At 37.9% G+C, this 21,876-nt stretch overlaps 3 protein-coding genes across 6 annotated transcripts; 1 reads left to right on the top strand and 2 right to left on the bottom strand.

Annotated features, from left to right (window-relative positions):
- Positions 1 to 679: 679 nt before the first annotated feature.
- On the bottom strand, positions 680 to 8,831 carry cdc42se2 (CDC42 small effector 2). 2 transcript variants are annotated; one of them, XM_085267056.1, is made up of 5 exons: positions 8,654 to 8,831; positions 6,299 to 6,543; positions 4,372 to 4,473; positions 4,211 to 4,289; positions 680 to 3,205 (listed from the first exon to the last, which is right to left on the bottom strand). In XM_085267056.1, the coding sequence occupies exons 2-4, from the start codon at positions 6,350 to 6,352 to the stop codon at positions 4,215 to 4,217; spliced, it is 231 nt and encodes a 76-aa protein (XP_085123182.1). In that variant the 5' UTR covers positions 6,353 to 6,543; positions 8,654 to 8,831; the 3' UTR covers positions 680 to 3,205; positions 4,211 to 4,214. The 2 variants fall into 2 exon arrangements, with proteins under 2 accessions (XP_085123182.1, XP_085123193.1); XM_085267067.1 differs by having other exon boundaries at positions 6,299 to 6,540.
- Positions 8,770 to 10,985, top strand: nip7 (NIP7 nucleolar pre-rRNA processing protein). The gene is made up of 5 exons (XM_085267043.1): positions 8,770 to 8,910; positions 9,034 to 9,120; positions 9,201 to 9,339; positions 10,126 to 10,266; positions 10,531 to 10,985. The coding sequence occupies exons 1-5, from the start codon at positions 8,855 to 8,857 to the stop codon at positions 10,648 to 10,650; spliced, it is 543 nt and encodes a 180-aa protein (XP_085123169.1). The 5' UTR covers positions 8,770 to 8,854; the 3' UTR covers positions 10,651 to 10,985.
- On the bottom strand, positions 10,667 to 21,834 carry LOC146583086 (uncharacterized). 3 transcript variants are annotated; one of them, XM_085266998.1, is made up of 14 exons: positions 21,362 to 21,834; positions 20,952 to 21,047; positions 20,701 to 20,828; positions 20,013 to 20,099; positions 19,556 to 19,696; positions 19,203 to 19,327; positions 17,564 to 18,100; positions 17,297 to 17,413; positions 16,389 to 16,562; positions 13,207 to 13,335; positions 12,973 to 13,119; positions 11,939 to 12,018; positions 11,796 to 11,839; positions 10,667 to 11,492 (listed from the first exon to the last, which is right to left on the bottom strand). In XM_085266998.1, the coding sequence occupies exons 1-14, from the start codon at positions 21,516 to 21,518 to the stop codon at positions 11,334 to 11,336; spliced, it is 2,121 nt and encodes a 706-aa protein (XP_085123124.1). In that variant the 5' UTR covers positions 21,519 to 21,834; the 3' UTR covers positions 10,667 to 11,333. The 3 variants fall into 3 exon arrangements, with proteins under 3 accessions (XP_085123124.1, XP_085123133.1, XP_085123140.1); XM_085267007.1 differs by having other exon boundaries at positions 21,633 to 21,832; XM_085267014.1 differs by lacking the exon at positions 21,362 to 21,834 and adding an exon at positions 21,211 to 21,319.
- Between the last annotated feature and the right edge of the window lie 42 nt (positions 21,835 to 21,876).

Here is a 21,876-nt window from a genome sequence, read left to right as displayed (position 1 = left end):
GAACATTTAATAGAGCATTCTCTGGCTCATTTTGTCTAAACGGTGAAATACCTTTGGGCAACATATTGAACCCTGAGATGCCCTTGATGTATTCATCACAGTGCAAGTCTGCCTGTCAGTGTTAAACAAAGCGATAAGAAATAGATAAAAGTGCTACATAAATGTGTGCGTAATTGCGTGAATGAGACTTTGAGCGCTCAAAATTAGTTGCTATCAGTATCATGCAAGCATCGGGAAATGTCAGCCACTAATTGCCCAACTTTTGTTAATAAGGTTCCTCTTTGCAGCATTCAACACTCAAATGTATTAACAATCTAAAAGTATATCCAAGTATGCTCCACGGGCAGTATTTCATTCTGGGGTGAGAACTCTCACTGTAAAATTCTACTAGATTTATATAAAGTAAAATTTTGTATTGTATTAAAAATGTATCGTCTTTGTTACACTGATGCTTTCACTGCTTTCCTCTTAAAAATGAAAAGATGGAATACACATTTGGTGAAACATCAACGTATAACATTTATTGGCTTATTCTGAAAATGCAATAAAGGAAAGATGATTTTCCCTTTAAAGTGAGAACTACACATTAGGCAGATTCTGAGGGTGGGCGGGGTGGGGGATTTTGCCAACTACACCTTTCTTGTAATATTATACAGAAATATATGAATCTGAGAAAGCATGGAGCCATCACTTTTATACATCATGTAATAACAGTGTCATCATAAAATAAGCCCTGTGACAGGAATCCAAACACAAAACTGTTAAGTCACATTCAAACAGTCCACTGGCACAGCCTGCTGGTCACATAATGTACTGCAATCCAAGTATGACTGCACATTCTACAGCATTTATCCCAGAGCTGGAAAACAAACAAACAAAAAACACAAAACAAAAACGTGTACATGTATGTGGATCCATCTGCACATAGGAATAACTACAGAAACACAGATGTTTGTTACAATGTTTCAACCTGATGAATCTTAAATCTGTCCGGGGTTATGGGCAAAGTACTTGCAAGAAGTCTTAAGGCTGATATAAGAAATTTGACAACATCAATTAAATGTATTCTATGATTTGAAGTACCAACATCAAATGAGACGTTTTCTTTGTACCATAGAAATTTTGACAATAGCACTCATTTAACACCAATCTACATGCTCGACTTAATACATTCAACACATTTTGTCGCTGAAATAGTCAATCAATATGATGTACAAAGAGGACAAACAATGACATTTATTAGGTCCAGGCCTGCTGGTTTGCTCAGCACTTTTGATCTTTCTGCTTAGATTTTTTTTTCTTAAGATGGACCCTAATTCAGAAATTTGGACAACAACAATAATTCCAAGGGAAAAAACAAAATCAAAAAGACATTCTAGTCTGATCACTGACATGACTGACAACTAGAATAACCAGGCAATAAGATCTGTTTTTATTTTTTTTTTCCCCAAATAGGAAAATTATGTGCTTGAAGGTTAAAAACACTGGCAAACTGTGAATAAAGTAATGTCCAAGACGGTCAGGTGGTGTGTTAATACTTTTAGTAAAAAATTATTATTATTATTTTTTTTAAAACAAAATAAGGTTATATGTAGCAATAATTCAAAACAGAAGCAACATAAGCTCAAACACTGCGACAAAGGTGGGTCACATGTGGCTGGAAGTCATCAAGCTGCATTTATCAGCTGTAACAGTCATGGCAGGTTAGTTTAAGAAAAAGGACAGCATTATCTGTGGCAAATTCCCTTCATCTTAAAAAAACAAAACAAACAACCCCCCCCACGATGATAGGTAGGTGAACTAGATATGAGAATACTGCCGACTGTAACAAAACCCACTTTTGCTGCAGTGTTTGCGACATTCTGATTACTTCCAAGTTAAGGTCTAAAGTCTACTGTTGGTACACAAACCTTGGAAAGACAAAAAAAAAAAAAAAAAAAAAAACAAAAAAAAAAAAACAAAAAGGCAAATGAACAAAAAAACAAAACAAAAAGCATTCAAAAACATGCAATTGCAAAAATAAATAAAAGCTCAAACAAAGCATTAAAGCTGGGGGAGACACCATTTTTGGCATACGTAGGCAAAGGCTCCACAGTAACAATTCAGCATATTGTACTTTAATGTGCTCTGCAAGAAACTAGCCTTCTGCACTGCCTCTAAGCTCTTCTATCAATCGAAAAATTTTGCCCACTGTGACAGACAATCAAGTCTTCTCAATTGGCTGACCTACAAATGTGCCTTCAGATGGTGGATTGATGACAGAAAAAGCCACCAACAAGCAAAGGTATCGTTAAGTGAAGCTACATAAGAAGCAGTCACGTGGCAACCTTTGGTCAAGCCTATTTGTTCAAGAATCTAGCATAAAGAGGTTATTGACAAAACAGCAAAGGGGAGAAAGGTGATCATTTAAAACATTGCCTTTTCCAGATTTGTGCCTACTTCAGCTTTAAGCTTCCAAATCGCACTAGCAAAACAAATAACATGACTTCAGGAAGGCAGATTAGGAAGTTAATAGTTTATTAAAATCCTATATGGTTCAATCTAAATGAGTATAAAAAACAAACAAACAAAAAACAGTTGAAATCAATGCTGAACTCCTAAGCAAGTGTGAGTGTACAATGTATGGTCCAGTGTACTCTACTCATTTCAAGTTTATTACAAAAACAGCAATCTTCAACCCTGAAAGCAACTCAGTATAATGAGTATTTCTCAGAATAAAACTATGAACGTGTTGCTTTTTTTTTTTTTGCCTTGCTACCTGTCCTTTGATAAACCTCTGAGGATAAAGAAGGAAACTCAATGTTCCAATTTTCCAGCGTGGCCCAGCCACCATGAGGTCCGTTGTCAAATCAAGATAATAAATACAGGCATCCAAATTGGCTTCAACAGCAAGAATCTTTGAAGTAAATTTTCCTCATGCATACACACAAACATACGTCTGTCTGAGATTATGAGCTTTCTAAACCCTCTTCCCTACTCTTAAACAGTTTCTCTTTACAGTGCAACAGTATGGCAGCAAATGGATAGCAGTGCTTTCATTAAAAACAAAAAACAAAACAAAAAAGGGAATGGAAAAATAAAAATATATACAACATCAAGGTAAAGCAGTAGTTTCATCTTTTGGTCCTGTGTCCTTTATGGACAGAACTGCTTTTTGAAAATTCTTCCTTATATGAACAACAGTAGTTTCCACAAGACTGAAGAGCTGTTGGAGGAAAAGGTGGAACAAATGTTAGGATTCGAGTTGCTTCTGATTGGAGGTGTACTTTTGTGTCTGTGTGCATTTGTCAGTCCCAATTTTAAAATCTTAGTTGGTTTGGTCAAATTTACAGTCATCTGTGTTTTTCCCAGAAAGTATTTAATATCTTTGGGTTCGATCTGTCTTAGCACCTATGGCAACACTGTGTGGGAGTGGTTACACCCCCCCCCCACCTTAAAAAACAAAACCCAAAAAAGCAACCCTGCAGATGTAGCTTTCTTGATGTCTTAGGACAGTAGAGAGCTATAATTTTGCTAAAGTAAGGCTAATTTTATATATAAAAAAAAAAAGTATAATTCAGTAAAGTCAAGAGAAAAAAAAAAAGTATGTCATTTTTATATAATAAAGATTTTATTTTATTTTTTTTAAATTGACTTTGGCACGATTACACTGTCATTACTCTGACAGCTGAGTCACGCTCACAAAGACAGTTTGAGAGGTAATCAGCAAAACAATACCATGCACAGTACAGTGTAAATATGTGCTTCATTGCATTTCTCCCATTTCCTCTCAAAGCCACATAAGGCAAGCCTGCTGTTGTGTGCAGGCTTGATTTGCCATCACTTGTTTTTGACAGTGCATGGGTGGAGCAAACTTTTGAGGTTTACAAGATGGAAACAGTCACGAGAACTTTGACACTATCACTGACTTATGGCTAGAGCCCCAAGTCTAGAATTTCACACATCCTATATGATATTGATATTTCTAATCTATTATTTAAAAGAACTGGAAGACAGAGGAACAAGACAAATACTGCTTTTGCTAGGGAAGGGAAAAAACAAAAAAAAAAAAAACAAAAAACGAAAATTCACTCAAAAAACAAACTTGACCTTTTATAAGTTGGCTCTGGCTGCATGAAAACAAGATGAAACTGTGCTTGTGTGGCTTTGGGGTAGTGAAAAATCTGTGGTTAATGTCAGTTTCACTAAGGGATATCAGGACATCTCTCACCTCGTTACAACTGCGAACCTTCAGAACTTGTGTGCGCGTATCCTCCTTTAGATTTCATCTGGGCCTGAACTAGGTCGACCTATAGAAATATATAAATGTTAGCTGGCTGAAAACACATGTTTGAAAATTCAGTGAAAACAAACAAAAAAACCAAAACTTACTGATGCCAAACCCAGGCCCATGTCCCCTGAGCCTACATGTGTGGTATGAACAAAGTTTGTCGGCTCCCCAATCATGGAGCGATCGATCCTTCGCCGCCGTTTCTGAAAAGTAGCAAAAATCTAAATTTAAATATTAATATCACAAGTAGACTTACCATACTACACACAAAGCAAATATTACTATCACTGGGAACTGAGAAGAGCATGTGTGAATCAGAAACTAAACACTTATCAGTTTACTTTTTAAATCTTTGTTTGAAGTATAGTGGATCTGCACTGAGACAAAGGTAAAAACTAATCATTTGTGTTATCTTATCTGTTAACAGATAGTTCACTACCAAAGTGATGAAGTTTTACTGAATCTGTTTTGTCAATCCAGGGTTACTAAACCTACAACGGGGAAAAGTTTAGAATTTCTATGATGGACACTGATTAATCACACTCAGGCTGGAAAAACTAAACCTATGTGAATGCCGCACTGTAAAGATTCTCAAACTATTCTGTGGGCAAATAAGACAAATGTGGGCAAACAGAAAAGAAAACAAACCTGCCAAAATGTGGAGTGCTATGTTTAGAGGGAAACAAAAGAGTACTGGCAAGCCGACACAAAACACCATCCATAAAAACATGGTGCAGAAAGTACAGTGGGATTTATGGTGGAGCAGAGTGAGCGTGTTAGCTGTCCACTCCGCTCCAGGGCCTGACTGTCTATGCTACAAACAATCTGTGGACAACTGTGGCTCGTGTTGTTTTTGGTCTATGAGCCAAACACGAAGAAGAACGAAGTTATAAAACACAAAAGCTGAAGTGAAACCGAATATTAAAAACAATGAAAACTGTCACTGCAGTCACTGTCTGTGCTTTTCATACATTATTTTTTGATCTTTGAAGTTTTTAAACAGGATCTCCTATTCCCGTGGAACTCTGCTACTGCTCCCTGCTCTTTTCTGGCCCACTTATCAACCAGTTAACATTTGGCAGTCGAATACGTCATCCGATTCCAGCGAGACGCAGTCAGGATCTAGGAGGACTTCACGGCAGTGTTTCTCGCGTGGGTGAAAACCCGTCTCCCCTCTCTGACTGAAAACTGTATGCAGACGGACACATTTGCGAGGCTATAAATCCCGCTTATCTTGAGCTGCTTTTATAGCTCAGGTCCGCGACACCTCACATTCACAAAGGCAGCAATAAATTCATAACCGCATTACAGAACGATATCTGGGCAGCAGTCATGGCAGATCATGTGACAGCACACAAGTAAATAAACAAGAAGGGTTTTTCTTGGTTTGCTTTTTTAAATGAAGAAAACTAGGTTTTGTAGTCTGGGTCTAAAACCAATTTAGATACTGTGGCATGACCTAGATAGCTTCAATGTTAAGTCAAGATATCCCAGATATAATAACAAATAGTTTTTCAGTGAGGAATGATCCAAATTCCCTCCCAATCACTGTGCCCGTCTTATGAGCAGCTACAAGAAACTTCTGATTGAAGTTTTTGTTTTCTAAACTCAGAAGTTAATTTAAATTTGAAAGCCTTCCATGAGAACAATTACTTGGGGAGTTTAATACAAACAGGAAATGTACAAAGGTCTGCATGTTTTTGTCATTAACTCTGAATTAGTTGAGCAGTAAACCACATATGATGAGTAATCGATACATTACTCACGATCATTCCAAAGGACTCAACAACTTAGACTTGCTGTGGCAGGACAGGGGTTATTATTGTGACATCAAACAGTTCCCCATTATAACCAGACTGTCTGTCTGCCAACAGATAACCTTTAGCAAATATATTTAAAGTGTTTTTTGCCAGGATGTGTTTAACTGGATGAATGCTACTTTGTTAATCTATATTCAAATTAAAAACTTTTAAAAACAAGGCAGCTTAAATTAAATAAATCAGTTCTTCTTGCAAATTTCATACTCACAGGCTGTGGCTGCTCTGCAATGCAGCAACTGAAACAAACCCAGAACTCAGTCATTCTGAGGCCAACGAAGAAGCCGCAGCAGTTTCCTCTCTCTGCTCAGACGTCTCTACGCCCGTCTTCCTGTTCCGTGTTACCAGAACCACAAACACACGCCGGAAACTGATGACAGACACAGGCCAGTGGCTTCTTGGGGGTAAACCGTTGGCACGAAAAGTCTTGTCCCACTTCAGAGCACCACACACCTGCTGACACGTTAACAAAAGAAAATTAAAAAAAAAAAAAAACACATTTCAATCAATTGCTGATATATTTTGATGTGTATCAGCAGCTTTCGGCTGCTCATGTTCCCCATAGCTAATAGTTCCCTGGACTTACTTTTACAGGAAGCAACTTTTGATTGAAAACAATATTTAAAAATTCCTTTCTTGGAAGCTTGCCACTTTTTGTATGATACCATCTCGCGTCTGATGACGTAATCTATGGTTATTTTTAATCATACGTTTAAACTACTGTCAGACACATACTACATATGAGGCATGGTGAAACATTTACGTCAGAAGGTTAAAAACAGAAACTTCACCACATTCAAATTTAACTTCTCTTGTAACAAGTCTTAAGAAAAAGAAATGGGGCCAGAGTGTGGCCTCTATTTCAACAAGCTGTCCAGGGGATCACTGTTACTTTCCCTTTTGTGGTTAATCTCCGGTGGTAAATAACTTACTACCTGAATCCAACCTTGGGCTGTGAGGTTAAACGAACAGCCAGTGTTTCAATTTTCAGAAAGCTGTTATTAGCTCCGACACCTTGATAAGCTTTCCATTTTAATTAACATCTCTGTGGACTTGAAATCGTCTAGAGGCTTATTTCACTAATAGGGCAGCAGCAATGTGGAGCACCATTTGGGAAAATAAATAAAAAATAAAACTGTCTTCACTGTACTGTACTTGTTCAAAATATACTTAATTCTATAATGAAGGAAAGAAATTTGATTTTGGAAGCACACTGTGGCCATCAATTTGGTGTTGGATGACAATTTTTATTTTAAGATATCAGTATGGTAAATGTTGCTATACTGACAAATATCTTAGGAAAAAAAATGTAGTTAAAAGGGATAAATGTTGTTTAAAAAAACAAAAAAAAACAACAACTTGTGGGATTATCACTAATCTACTAATTTGTTTACAAGGATCAAAGAAAATGCAGTTAAACATATGATCAACAAAGCTATTATAGTTAATTAAAATTGGGTGCATATTTAAGTTTAAATTACATAAAATAATCTTAAAATCATCATCAGTCTTTGTCAAATTTAGTCAAGTGTGTCAACACAACTAGGGTGGGGAGGCTTTGTGTTTTGGATGACTCTCTCTCAATGTGAGCCAACTCCCTTTACAGAGTGTTGTGTTTGTATTGCAACTCCTGTCCAAATATCAGCCACAAAAGACTAAACTAATACTCAAAATAATTAATACCAAACATAAAAACATTATAAACAATGAAATTTCACACTGAAACGAGTAAACAAGTCGAACAAAACGATTAAAAAACAAAAAACAAAAAACAAAAAAAACCCACACACACAAAACAGGGTGATATAATCAAACAGTGTTACCACATATTTCGAAATGTCAATCGTTTTTTTTGGTCGATGCCTCAGAAAGACACAGTAGAAGGCCTTCTGGCTGTCAAACAATTGGTGACAGGAGGATCAAATGATCTGCCAAAAGCGAAGTGCTCGCTGACGGAGTGTATTTCCCAGTCTGTAACACTGACTCTGCAGCTGACGCTATGCACCGCTGACACTCAGTGCAACTGAATCATATTATCAAGAGTCGTAAAATGAGCGCAGACGTGTTTAATGATGATTTTAACCACATCTGACATCCTTTAAGGATTACCAACTCTGCCGGTGATCTTGGATTACTGGAACTTAATCGGTATTTACAAACAAATGAGCGTTATGTAACTTCGCCCCGCTGCGGCAAAGACGCTTTACATGACCAGTCTGAACACAGCTCGCAGCTGGGTGCAGTTCAACACATGTACTGCTGCTGTGCCGGGGCGTCGGCGTTGATTAGAACTGAACTGCTTTAGTAAATTGGAGTGTTAGCTCTACCACATGCTAATACAGCTAGCTTTCCAGCTAACGTTCACGGGCTCGATGATAGCCGCGGGTCTGTGTTTTTTTCCACTGACAGCTAGCTGTCGGAGCTAACGCAGCCCATTTTCGGAAGCTGTGACTTCAGTTATTAAATTAAAACAAAAGCTGAAACAATTGCTGGTTTTCGCAATTAGAGCCAACTACTCCTCAAGATTTCTTTGTGAATTGTAATTATTTAGTATGAGAAAACTTACCAGATGGCGACCGGTTTACCGGAGAAAAAACACGTCCGTCCAAACTGATCGCTAAAGGAGGCAAAAAACCAGGAACTGTGATCACTGTTACGTCACACAACTTCCGTTTTAAAGCATTACTGCTTCCGCGTTAACCCACGTTTTTTTCTCACAGGAGACACGTTTATCCGTTGCTAACGTTAAGGATTTATAGTAGTAAATATGAGGCCGCTAACAGAAGAAGAGACCAAAACGATGTTCGAGAAGTTATCTAAATAGTGAGTGAACGGTTTCTGCGCCGTGTTAGCCTGTAAAGGTTCAAATTATACCAACACGTTCAGCAAGCCCGGTAGCTCACGCTGTGAATGTGTGTGTGATCCATGTGTTTTCTCTTGTAACAGCATTGGTGAAAACATAAAACTTCTAGTGGACCGACCAGACGGCGTTTACTGTTTCAGGCTGCACCATGACAGAGTCTACTACATGAGGTAATTTTGGTTAATTAACACGCATGTTGGGTACCTGTCCGTACATGTAAGGATTAAGGCGTTTGGTTTTCTGTCCACAGTGAGAAAATTTTAAAGCTGGCCACCAACTTTTCCCGGGACAAACTCATGTCAGTGGGTACGTGTTTTGGAAAGTTTACAAAGACCAAGAAGTTCCGCCTGCACATCACAGCCCTGGATTTCCTTGCTCCATATGCAAAGGTGACTATAAACAACACACAGCCAAGTCATTCCCTCCCATCAATATACCAAGCGGAGCTTAAATAAGATGTAGGAAACGAAACAATACGGGTATTACTAAAGTCCTCTATAGTAGAGGCTCATTCTGAATTATGCCACCAGATCATCTTCCAGAAGGGTTTTTGAAAGAGTTACAGCAAAAATGTAAAGTAGTGGAGTGTGTATAACCAGTTTTTAGGATCAGTGACACACAACGGGTAGAAATTGTTTTTCACATGCATAAACAGCTGTTTACTATACAGATGGAAAATCAAAATATTCAATCAGAAATAAAATCATTGTTCATTGCTGGGAAACACTGGACATGATTTGCAGGCTCATGTGCAATTCTGTGTGCTATTACAGATTTATTGCATGAAAAATTGTGCTGTACAAAAGTTTGTTTATACTTATAAACAGGCTGTTATTTTTTTCCATCTCATTGCATTAGGCTTAACGTGCTCTATAAAAATAGATCTTTTTTCAACAAATTGAAGTTCATAGGTGAGAAGATTCATATCTGTGCATACAGATTCACATCTTAGCTACATGGATACTTTAACTGAATGTATTTTTTTGCTTTTTGAAGACCCTAAATGGCGAGAACCTGTATTAAGTAGTTTATAAATATTATGAGAACAAGAGAGAAGTAGCTCTTTGTGCTTAGAAATTCTAGGCTTTCTCTTAATTGGTCAAGCTTTTCATCTGTGCTGTCATATTGGACTCATTCATTCATGTATGAATAACTTGAAACTATCATGTATTCAGTTTAAGGTGTGGGTGAAACCTGGAACAGAGCAGTCTTTCCTGTATGGGAACCACGTGCTAAAATCTGGTCTTGGCAGAATTACTGAGAACACGATGCAGTATCAGGGAGTTGTGGTTTACTCCATGGCAGATGTGCCTCTGGTAAGTCCTTTAAAGGTTGCTCTTCTTGTCACACTGTTATGGGCAGTATTCACAGTACAACAAAGATACATATTCCTGTTGGTAACACTCATGCTGGAAAACAAAGCACATATTATGCAGATGTTTTGTTTTCCTCAGTGCCGTGTATTCACAATAGGGTATTGGATAGATCCACTCATGTACTAAAAAGAGGTTAATACCTGATTAACTCAAGGTTATATGACAAAAGGCACTTATAGGCTGGCTGTTTGTCTTAATCTTCAGGGTTTTGGTGTGGCGGCCAAGTCTACGCAGGAGTGTCGGCGAGTGGACCCCATGTCTATTGTTGTGTTCCACCAGGCTGATGTCGGCGAGTTCATAAGAAATGAGGAAACATTAACATAAAGATGCAGAAACAAGTGGACTGTCAAACTGTTTATTTTTAACAGTAACACTCACTCAAAGTCAAAGGTTCAACTTTTAGCTGCTAAACATTTTATAGTGACATGATCTGATCAAAGTTCCTACTTCACGAGCAGCTGTTATACCTGGAACACTTCCCTACAGTCCAGAGGCTAAAACAAACAATCTGTCTATTGACTCACTTCTGCCATTTGCAGAATTTCCTGGTTTGTCCCCCCCCTGTTGTATTAAATGAGAAGGGTTTTGTTTTTGTGTGTATGTTTTTTGTAACTTGAATCTTGAAATAAATCCACATCTCTGTATTATTTAAATTAAAATCTTTTTTTTTTTTTACAAATAGTTTGTGTGGGAGGAAAAAATTACCTGTAGATCTTAGCTATATGGATATTTTGCAGCTTTCATATCTTTAATTAAAGGTCTGTTCTGCTTTTCCGAGATCATAAGACTGAGTAACATACTGACTTTTAAAGCTATTCCCATCTCTGTATCAATTCAACAAGTGGGTTTGTTATTTAGGGCTGCAGAGATGCTACAATAGTCACTATTACTGCAATTTCTGTTATCCCTTCCTCAAAAAGAAACAATCTTTGACCCACAAACATTCAACATTTACAAACCAAAACAAATAAATGGAGATGGGATAAAATGAAATGGGCTTTGGTGAGTCAGACGATATTTGATTTTTTCATTGTTCTCCACCTGTCCTTCAGGTTGACATTTGTTCGATCTTTGAATTTGTAATATGCCTTTATCTTGCTCCAGTTGCCCTCTCCAAATTTTTTGACCCCGTCTTTTAACTTCTGCGTCTCACTCTCTGTCCATTTCTGCAACACAGTAAAAACATGTCGGTTAGCCATTTGCCACTGTGGGAAGTCTAAAAATGACAGCATTTTAGATCAAGTTGTAATACCAGTGCAAGTGACTGAACATGCAATGGTTTTGATACAGGAACTTCAATTTGTATGATAGCAACAAAAGGCAAAGCAGCAAATTACTGTGTGATATTGAACAAGAAGTCCTCCCTATGGACTATTCCACACATTTATGTGACAAAGGCATTTAAGTACAAATATCAACAGTAAAGTAATGTGACCAGTTCGCTTTGCAGCATGTTTTGCTATACTTACTCTTTTCCTTTGGCCTGAATTTGAAATGGTGCTCATGTCTAAGCCTTTGTGAGAAGAAAAAAAAATAAATACACAAAATTATTTGAACCCCATCATCTAAACTCCATGAATTCGAGTTGAATATTCAATGAACTATTACTTACTTCTCTTTTTGGAGGTAAAATACAATTCTTCGTCGCTCCATACCTCCTTGGTCTCCTTTGCATTATGGTACCGTTGCTTCCTGTGAATAAGAGCCAGAATGTGTTTTTGTTCGGCAAAATGATTAAGCACAACTACAAAAGATAAAAATAATTAGGGCTATTAATCAGATATGCTGGGAGGAATACTCGTGTGTGTTTGCATGTAATCACATATTAAATATTCTCAGCTAATGACTAGTGCATATAAAAAACAATATGAGACATTTACAATTCAAAAATAGTCAACTTTATTCTATATTTATAGAGTAATGTTAAATATTTCTAACCATAAAAAAGTGAATATGACCCGTAGCTCAAAAATCAGAAATCCATGATTTCAGATTGTTAAAAACAGAAATATCCAGTATACTAATTTCATACTGGGTTTTTATTTAGAAATCAAACACTTGGTTAGGATTCCTTTGCTATGAGTTGCTGCATCAGTGTGGTGTGGCATGGAGGCAATTAGCTTGAGTAACTGTAATATACTCACATATCTATATTATTGCTAATATATATTGTAATATATCTATATCACTAAAGCACTTCTGGATGGATGCAAACTGCATTTCGTTGCCCTGTACCTGTGCATGTGCAATGACAATAAAGTTGAATTCTATTCTATTCTATTCTATTCTAACTGCTGAAATGTTATCAAAGCTCAGGTTGCTTTGACAACAGTTTTCAGCTTGTGGGTAGACAGGTGCTAAGTCTTGCTGGAAAAGGAAACCAGCATCTCCAGATGGAAGCACAGACTGGTCTAAAATGTCCTGGTAAGAGCCTGCTTTGTGTACTTTGTGCTTAATAGAACACAGCAGACCAATTGCCACCTGCGCTAGCAGATGACATGGCACCCTAAATCATTGACTGGAACTTCACACCTTCAAACCAAATCAAAATGTGCACCAATCAAAAGGATAAAGCATTCAAAATGTTACATTTTAACATATTACAGCCCTCTTGTTACTTTCTCAGACTTATTGGTGTTTACTAACCATTCTAAATGGGAATGGACGTTCTTTTGAGCAGAGTCCTTGTGAGGAGTAGAGATCGTTTGTGGGATGGGGTGAGAAGGGGACTGACTTGGCGAGCTCTCCACTGAAGAGTCTGTAATATGGATGTCATCCGTATCATCTTGATTCCTGTCAAAGTAAATAAAACTGGTCAAATATCATATGATTAATTAGTCGTCTAGAGCACCGGTATAAAATACAAGATTCTGTAGTTACACTTGATTGTCCACAGGATCACTGGACAGCTGCTTATGAGGCTTTTGTACTGGAGTTTTCTTGCAGGTCACAGGCTCCTTCGGGTCTTCCTCGCTGTCTGACGATAACCGTATTGACTTTTTAGACTTTCTGCAAGATGAGAAAAAAAGTCAATGATATTCTGTAAAAGGAACGACCTGTTTTGAGTGATTGGTGATTAAAATGATGTTTTACTCTTTATTTCTGAAGTTAAACAGCCAGGTTTTATAAAAAGGAACAGCACAATGTGTACAAGTAGAGAGAAACTTTTAACTGCAAAATGCTAAATCACTACTAATGCCTTACTAATGCCTTAAGCTGTTATCTGGTTTAAACTTGTACACTGTGGTTTTAAGTGAGCAGTGTCTGTGTTTCTTCATTGGCTACCAATAATGTCATGAGCTTAAAAGCACTGTATAGGGAGTGCAGAATTATTAGGCAAGTTGTATTTTTGAGGAATAATGTTATTATTGAACAACAACCATGTTCTCAATGAACCCAAAAACTCATTAATATCAAAGCTGAATGTTTTTGGAAGTAGTTTTTAGTTTGTTTTTAGTTTTAGCTATTTTAGGGGGATATCTGTGTGTGCAGGTGACTATTACTGTGCATAATTATTAGGCAACTTAACAAAAAACAAATATATACCCATTTCAATTATTTTGTTTTACCAGTGACACCAATATAACATCTCCACATTCACAAATATACATTTCTGACATTCAAAAACAAAACAAAAACAAATCAGCGACCAATATAGCCACCTTTCTTTGCAAGGACACTCAAAAGCCTGCCATCCATGGATTCTGTCAGTGTTTTGATCTGTTCACCATCAACATTGCGTGCAGCAGCAACCACAGCCTCCCAGACACTGTTCAGAGAGGTGTACTGTTTTCCCTCCTTGTAAATCTCACATTTGATGATGGACCACAGGTTCTCAATGGGGTTCAGATCAGATGAACAAGGAGGCCATGTCATTAGTTTTTCTTCTTTTATACCCTTTCTTGCCAGCCACGCTGTGGAGTACTTGGACGCGTGTGATGGAGCATTGTCCTGCATGAAAATCATGTTTTTCTTGAAGGATGCAGACTTCTTCCTGTACCACTGCTTGAAGAAGGTGTCTTCCAGAAACTGGCAGTAGGACTGAGAGTTGAGCTTGACTCCATCCTCAACCCGAAAAGGCCCCACAAGCTCATCTTTGATGATACCAGCCCAAACCAGTACTCCACCTCCACCTTGCTGGCGTCTGAGTCGGACTGGAGCTCTCTGCCCTTTACCAATCCAGCCACGGGCCCATCCATCTGGCCCATCAAGACTCACTCTCATTTCATCAGTCCATAAAACCTTAGAAAAACCAGTCTTGAGATATTTCTTGGCCCAGTCTTGACGTTTCAGCTTGTGTGTCTTGTTCAGTGGTGGTCGTCTTTCAGCCTTTCTTACCTTGGCCATGTCTCTGAGTATTGCACACCTTGTGCTTTTGGGCACTCCAGTGATGTTGCAGCTCTGAAATATGGCCAAACTGGTGGCAAGTGGCATCTTGGCAGCTGCACGCTTGACTTTTCTCAGTTCATGGGCAGTTATTTTGCGCCTTGGTTTTTCCACATGCTTCTTGCGACCCTGTTGACTATTTTGAATGAAACGCTTGATTGTTCAATGATCACGCTTCAGAAGCTTTGCAATTTTGAGACTGCTGCATCCCTCTGCAAGATATCTCACTATTTTTGACTTTTCTGAGCCTGTCAAGTCCTTCTTTTGACCCATTTTGCCAAAGGAAAGGACGTTGCCTAATAATTATGCACACCTGATATAGGGTGTTGATGTCATTAGACCACACCCCTTCTCATTACAGCGATGCACATCACCTAATATGCTTAATTGGTAGTAGGCTTTCGAGCCTATACAGCTTGGAGTAAGACAACATGCATGAAGAGGATGATGTGGACAAAATACTCATTTGCCTAATAATTCTGCACTCCCTGTATATAAATGTTTCAATAAATAACTTCTTCATAAAAAAACAAAATATGTGGGGGATACACTATCATTGCAAAAAGGATCAGGTCTTAAACCATGATGTAGATACAGAGATTTAAGAATACGAAGCAATACAATAGAAGAAAGATGAGGAATCAAAGACAAAATTATTTTTGATGCAATAGTTTTTTGTAGAGGCTGGCTAGACTTTCAACGAGTATGATTAGATCTGGGAAAAGTACAAATGAGAGTCAATGATGCCACAAAGCTGTTAACCAACTTTAAGTTTATAAATAAATTTATAAGTCACTTTTGAGAAAATGTACATGAGGCAGCAAGCCAAACTGGAAGGCCCAAAGCTTTGAGCATAGAGTGATCAAATTTCTCGAGGTCCCTACAAGCATCCTGCTTGAGTTGCTTGATCTGTTCATGGTCTGAGATTTGCATCATAGCATCTTCTGATGGATTTCTCAGATATCATTGCTTTTTGTTTGTTGTCAATTGAGAACCTTTGGTTGGAGAGCTTTCCTTTGATGATGGACTCTGACCCTTGACTTTGCAGGGTCAGAGTGCATTTTCCAAGGTGTTCTTCCAGGGATTTCTTTGTTGTCTTCAGTAATCTTAAATGGGTCTCTGATGAAGCTAGTTCTTTCATGCATTTTTCTTTTTCTGAGCTAATCTTAGTCTTTTGCACGTCTCTTCTGTTGGAATTTTTTTTTTCTTTCTCTCCATTAATTCACACTTTTCTGCTCCATAGTTTGAAATGATTCCATCCAGCCTCTTAAGCTACAATGTATATTAAGACGATTGCTTTGGTGTCATATACATCGTAGGTAAGAGTAATTCATTTTGAAATCTAAAAATCTATAACCGTTTTTCAATGTTTTCAGTTAATGTGCAGCACAGCAAACATCAGAAAAATAAGTTATTGTTAATGTTCTCCAAAGTAGATCTTTAGCTATAAGACATGTCAAGTCTGTATAAAGTGAAGCTGTACATATGGACTTGCCATGCTTGATAAAGTATTTAACAAGTTACAGTGTTCACCATCTGTAATTTCACTGCTGTTATCTTTGTGGCCAATAAAAAAAAAATCAAAGTAAATCACTTATCTTACACTCAAGATGAACACTTGAAAATATGACGTCTATCTATTCATAGCCAAAACTACTGGTGTTATCTCTACTCACTTCTTTGAATAGGAGTTGTTGCTGAGTTGAGCAGAATCCTTGTGAGGAGTGGAGCTTGTCTGAGGAACAGAGTGCAGAGGGAGCAGACTGGGAGAGACCTTCACTGAAGGCTCTGAGAGCTTCTGTGGTTCTCCTTCACTGTCTGATGACAACTGTTTTGACTTGTTGATGTTTCTGTTAGACAAGAGTTAGACTATTATCTTCAAAATGTAACATTTGCTTTGACTGGAGATCTGAAAGATACTATACTGTTTATCTGTAGTGTTTAATATATGTGTTTTTAAGCACCAAAGTAATAAAACAAAGAGTAATTCTAATTTAAAAAAACAATTACTATTAACTAAATGACATCATCAAATACACAAAAGTGTAATTTGAATTCTCTTTGAAAGTGAGTCCTGTTCACTTGCACTGAACCCTCACATTAGAGAGGAGGGGGAAACATAAGAGAGTGAGGATAGTTTAGAGTTCTGAGCTTCATGTCTCATGTGTTTTACTACACGCTGTCGGTTCTGAGTTACATAAATTTCATGAGGCTCTGTGCTGACATCCATATGCCTGCCAATGATTTGTGACTGTCTGGACATGTCTGTGAAAACATTATAGAACATCAACTACGCACACACCCTTCAGTCAGACTTCAAAGAACTAAAACAGGAATAACTATTCATTCATTGTGTGGACAGTTGTCTGAGTCACCGTGGGCAACCGAGTATAATAGCTGCTTTAACTAGTTTATTGTTAAGTGTAAGTTGACCTGAGTAACTTTTATTAGCATTAATATTGAGCTAGCTTAAAACAAGGAGATACAGTCAATAATTACAAACAAACTGACAATACATGAATGCATATTTGCTCTAACGACGGTGAAGTCTTTCTGGTTATTGTTAAGAGTTCTAATATTTTACCTGGTGGGTGAACTACTGGACTGGTTATGACGTTTCACACTAACTGCTGTGCTGGCCACAGAATGAGGAGAGTCCTCCTCACTCTCTGCTGACAACTCAGCAAAACTAGTTGAAACTCTGTAAACAAAAGCAAAAAAAAAAGGTTTAATGCCATACACTGATTAAACAAATACTAAAAGTAAGCTGAAATGCAAAACCTTACAACCTTGTAAGAAAATAGTGCCTACTAATCATTTTCCTGGAAAAGAAAAAAACAAATATAAGTACCTCCTGTTAATTCTGTTGGTCCTTCTGTGGCGTTTTGGTGCTGGTATGGAAACTTCTTGGTCAGTAACTGGACACTGTGAGTCTCTTTTATTTGACAGAGCCAGTGTCTGTGGTGCTTCTTCTACTCTGGCCTCGGTCTCTAGTTCCTCTGAAACCTTTGAGCACTGTGAACTTGCCTGACTATCTGGTTCCATCACCAGCCGAGACAGAGTGTAAAGCTGTCCGTTCCATGGCACAGAAGTTGTCTTTGAGAGCGAACTTTCCTGAGTTTGTGGAACAGCATCTGCTTGTGGTGGTTGGTCTGCCGGTGAAGCTTCCATGGGGCTGCCTGAGTCTCTCTGAAATAACACTTCCTGCTCCAAGTCCAAATTGGTGTCCATTTTAGGATCAGGTGAGAGTTGCAGACACATATGCTCGCTTTCCTGGTCCTCTGTCTCCACTTCTTCCTCCAGCTGAGAAAACATTCTCTCATTTAATCCTGTAGCCAAGGCTTTGTAGGCTGCTTCTAGCCTGGTCCTCTGGATAGTTGAATGCTTGCTGGAAATTAAGATGCAGACAAGGAAAAGGGGCTGAAAAGGGATGTCTCGCCACATATTTAACTTTTCACACTCACTTGCTAATTTAATCGGTACACCTGTTCACCAGCTTGTTAACGATAACACCTAGTCAGCCAGTCACATGATAGCACAGAAACTTTAGGCATGTAGACATGGTCAAGACAACCTGATAAAGTTCAGAGGAAAATGGGCGGATTGCTTTGAGCCAACAGGGGGTAAACAGTAACCACTCAGTACAACCAATGTATGGAGAAGAGCATGTCTGAATGCATAACACATGCGATGCTAGTGTAATGGTGTGGGGGAATATTTTTTGCTGGCACACTTTGTGCCCCGTAGTACCAGCTGAACACTGTTTAAATGACACAGGCTTCCTGAGTACTGCTGCTGGTCCTGTCCATCTCTTTATGGCCCAAATGTACACTGACAGCCGCCTCCAGCAGTATAACATGCTCTGTTACAAGGCTCACATCATTTCAAACTGGTTCTTTGTTGCATTCACTGTACTCAAGTGGCCACCAGAGAGCAAATTATTATTGAAAAAAATTTGGGATTATATTGATTTATTTTGTGTATTTTTAAAGTTAAGGGGACCTAATTAAACCTTTTATGGTTTGCTGAATCGAGTACTCCTGAAAATAACATAAAAAACAACAATGAATAAAAAAAAAATGGAAATCTAAATTGGATTTTCAAGCTGCAACCGTTCTCAACTGATATTATGCTGCCCAGCATTGACAAGGGGTAGATACAGAGTGTGCAATATATTAACGGAAGTAGTACTCAATTTCAGAATTGAAATAGCTTTCACTATTACTGAATAATGAAGAAACTACGACCACATTTCTCATTTGTAATAAATTTAAAACAGTCATCTGTGATGGATGTTTGCAATTCCCAGTCCAGATGGGGAGTGATTTTTCTCTGGGCATTTGTGTGAGGGCTCCGGGCAGCTTAAGACTATAAGAGAGCACAATGTGCAAATACTCAGCACAGATAAGCATAACTGTACTTATTAGGATCTAATAAAACCTAATCTGATCAGATTAGATCAGATCACCTGAGAGGGACAGATATCTTACCACGGTACAGACTGGACCATGTTTACTTGTGGACTTGAAGAGGGGACCGGTTGGACTTGCTCATCAGCTCTAGCTGCACTGCTGTCTTGTTCCTTATTCTTTTCCTGAATAAGCCGATTTGCAGCCTGGTAGAATTACACAAAAATATACACTTTTATATAGTGTAAGTGTAAAGACTTTTATGTTACAGACAAATCCACAATGTTTTGTTAATTGTTTTTCAACAGAATAAACAGAAGTCACAGGCAAACATTTCCTACTGATCACAAAGTAGAAACAAACAACCAAAAAAGAAACCAAAAAAAACCCCCAAACAAACTACAAAGCCTTTATCTTAAGTATAGCATTCATACCTTTTGGAGAAAGGGAACGCTTGATGGGCAGAGCCTTTCACAAAAAGCCAGCATCTCCATCTTGAACCGTGCAAAGTTGATTTGCTCAATTACTTCATGCTTTTTAATTTTCTTGCTGATAAGACCCATGAACAGCATTCTCTACACAGAACACAAATATTTCATTAATATAAGACACTACATGAACACCTAAAAAACTTCATGAATCACCATCAATAATTTAGTATAATAATATTTTGGTGTTTACAGTTAAAGCTACAAAGCCCCCCCCCATCTTCCGCAAGCATGATTTAACCAAGTACCCCTACTCTTATTGCTTTTACACAGCATTTTTATAACTACTAATTTTAACACTGTAAATAATGTCAAAATGGCAATCAATGTGAATAGAGTTACCAAGATAAAACAATCAAAGAATATTGCTTAAGGAAAAATATGTTTTAATTAGTGAACTCACCCTGCCATCCATCCTCTTGGTAAAGTGCTTGTTCAGCACCTTTCCTGCTTTCTCAAATTTTCCATTCTTAATAGAAAGCATTATAATCTAAAGACAGAAACAAATAACTTGTTGAAAAAACCTGATTAATGTCTTGATGCATGCTCAATGAGCCAGGTAAGTAAATTCCAAAAGGTTGATTCTGTTCTGTGTAGTGTTAGTGGGAGAAACGTTTCGTCACTCATCCACGTGACTTCGACAGTCTCAACTACTGCAGGTTTCCCCAACCTTATAAACAGTACATTTGCACAATAGCTGATAGCATTCAGTGGGCTGCACTGAATGAACAATGGGCTGTGAGGTACTTGGATGAGTGATGAAATGTTTCTCCCACTGAAAATGCTACATCCAGATGAACAGAATCAACATTTTGGGAAACCTGATTAATAATGTAAAAAAAATGAATTTAGCTCAGGCTTAGTAAGTTCATGTATTCATCCTTTGGCACAAAAAAAAAAAAAAAAAAAAATGTGTACACACGTTCGCCCATGCATTTACACCATCAAGTTAGCAGCACAATAATTTCATTTATAGTCTCTGATTAAACAAAATAGTATGTCTGTATGTTTTTGTGAAAGGGAATGTAAAAACGAATCATGTGCATAAATTGAATAGGTGATTTAAAAAAAACAATAAGGAACATGCTTACCATTTCTTTAATTGAAGTGCATACGTTCTTGTAATCCTGTTGTGGGATACTGAACTCCTGGCTCATACTTTCCAGCAACATTAGGGCTGATTCCAGAGGACATACCGACTGAGAAGACGTGTCTGCAGCTGGGAGAAAAAAAACAAAAAACAAAACAGGTTCATTTTAGTGTTTATTCACAATGCAAAAGAAGCACTACCATGAATCAGACTGACAGATGTGTGATAATAAATGGTCAATGTTGATCTCACCAGGTTTGTCACCTTCATTTATCCGGCAAAGAAACCGCCACACTTGAATCTTTTGTGGCATGAAATCAATGGGCCCATAAGGACGAACCAAGACACCTGTAAGAAAACAATCAAAAGGCTAAAAAATGCATATTTATTTTTTTGATGAAACAAGTAGTAGGCAGTAGCAAAATAATATAAGTATCTACAATAAAAACAAGATTGATAAAAATGTCACATAAATGACATAAACCAGTGGGACATGCAACCACGAACCTACATCACAATTAGTCCAGCACACGAACCGTGACACGTTGACATATATAGAGCACTTCTTCACTTTTCAAGGATAACAAGCTTGCAAAACATAGTTCTGGTAATCCCAGAGATACGTAGGCTAGTCAAAACACGCTAAACTGATTGTTACTTACTGTCGAGTACATCTGTGATGGCACAGAAATCCTCATATTGTTCCTTTTTAAACAACTCTAGCGCCAAAAACAAATAATAATCCACTACCCAGCGGTTCACCACGGATTCAGTATCAAATTGGCGACTGTTTACGTTTTCTTTTGCCGCCATATTCATAGGGAGTGATGGGTTATTAATCTCCGGGTTTAGCTTGTCAGGTGGCGCTTCATTCCAATTCTTTAGAGGCAGAATTCAGCAAAAGCGTAAAAAAAGACAAAACAAAACACACACCACAGACAAAACGTTCGTATCCAACGGAAGACTTCTTCTTTTAGTTCTAAATTTTATGGGCGGTTGGCAAACAGCTGAATTGTGCATTACCACCACCAACTGGTATGGAGTGTGGACGGAACGTCACTCACACCGCCCCCCTCAAATCCTCCCAAACCCTCTTTTAAAAACCGGAATAAGGCCTGATAACTTTCACGAGACCTTTTCAAGTAAATCAATAAAATCTAGTTTCATTTTCATATTA

The sequence above is a fragment of the Mchenga conophoros genome, linkage group LG1 (assembly GCF_057382185.1).
Source record: "Mchenga conophoros isolate Kocher_MC1m ecotype Shallow Benthic linkage group LG1, M_conophoros_male_GT1.1, whole genome shotgun sequence".
Taxonomy (NCBI): domain Eukaryota; kingdom Metazoa; phylum Chordata; class Actinopteri; order Cichliformes; family Cichlidae; genus Mchenga; species Mchenga conophoros.
The sequence above is the reverse complement of the archived record's forward strand: the minus strand, read 5'-3'. Positions and strand labels throughout refer to the sequence as shown.

Bases quoted from the DNA above. Each gene is read 5' to 3' on its own strand.
- cdc42se2 (XM_085267056.1), bottom strand. From the start codon at position 6,352: ATGACTGAGTTCTGGGTTTGTTTCAGTTGCTGCATTGCAGAGCAGCCA. The intron at 4,474-6,298 runs GTGAGTATGAAA...GCTACTTTTCAG, and splicing joins TTGCAGAGCAGCCACAGCCT to AAACGGCGGCGAAGGATCGA. The intron at 4,290-4,371 runs GTAAGTTTTGGT...ATATTTCTATAG, and splicing joins TGGGCCTGGGTTTGGCATCA to GTCGACCTAGTTCAGGCCCA.
- LOC146583086 (XM_085266998.1), bottom strand. From the start codon at position 21,518: ATGAATATGGCGGCAAAAGAAAACGTAAACAGTCGCCAATTTGATACT. The intron at 20,829-20,951 runs GTGAGATCAACA...TTTTTCTCCCAG, and splicing joins AAATGAAGGTGACAAACCTG to CTGCAGACACGTCTTCTCAG. The intron at 13,336-16,388 runs GTGAGTAGAGAT...CTCATCTTGCAG, and splicing joins AACAACTCCTATTCAAAGAA to AAAGTCTAAAAAGTCAATAC.
- nip7 (XM_085267043.1), top strand. From the start codon at position 8,855: ATGAGGCCGCTAACAGAAGAAGAGACCAAAACGATGTTCGAGAAGTTA. The intron at 9,340-10,125 runs GTGACTATAAAC...TCATGTATTCAG, and splicing joins TCCTTGCTCCATATGCAAAG to TTTAAGGTGTGGGTGAAACC. The intron at 10,267-10,530 runs GTAAGTCCTTTA...CTTAATCTTCAG, and splicing joins CCATGGCAGATGTGCCTCTG to GGTTTTGGTGTGGCGGCCAA.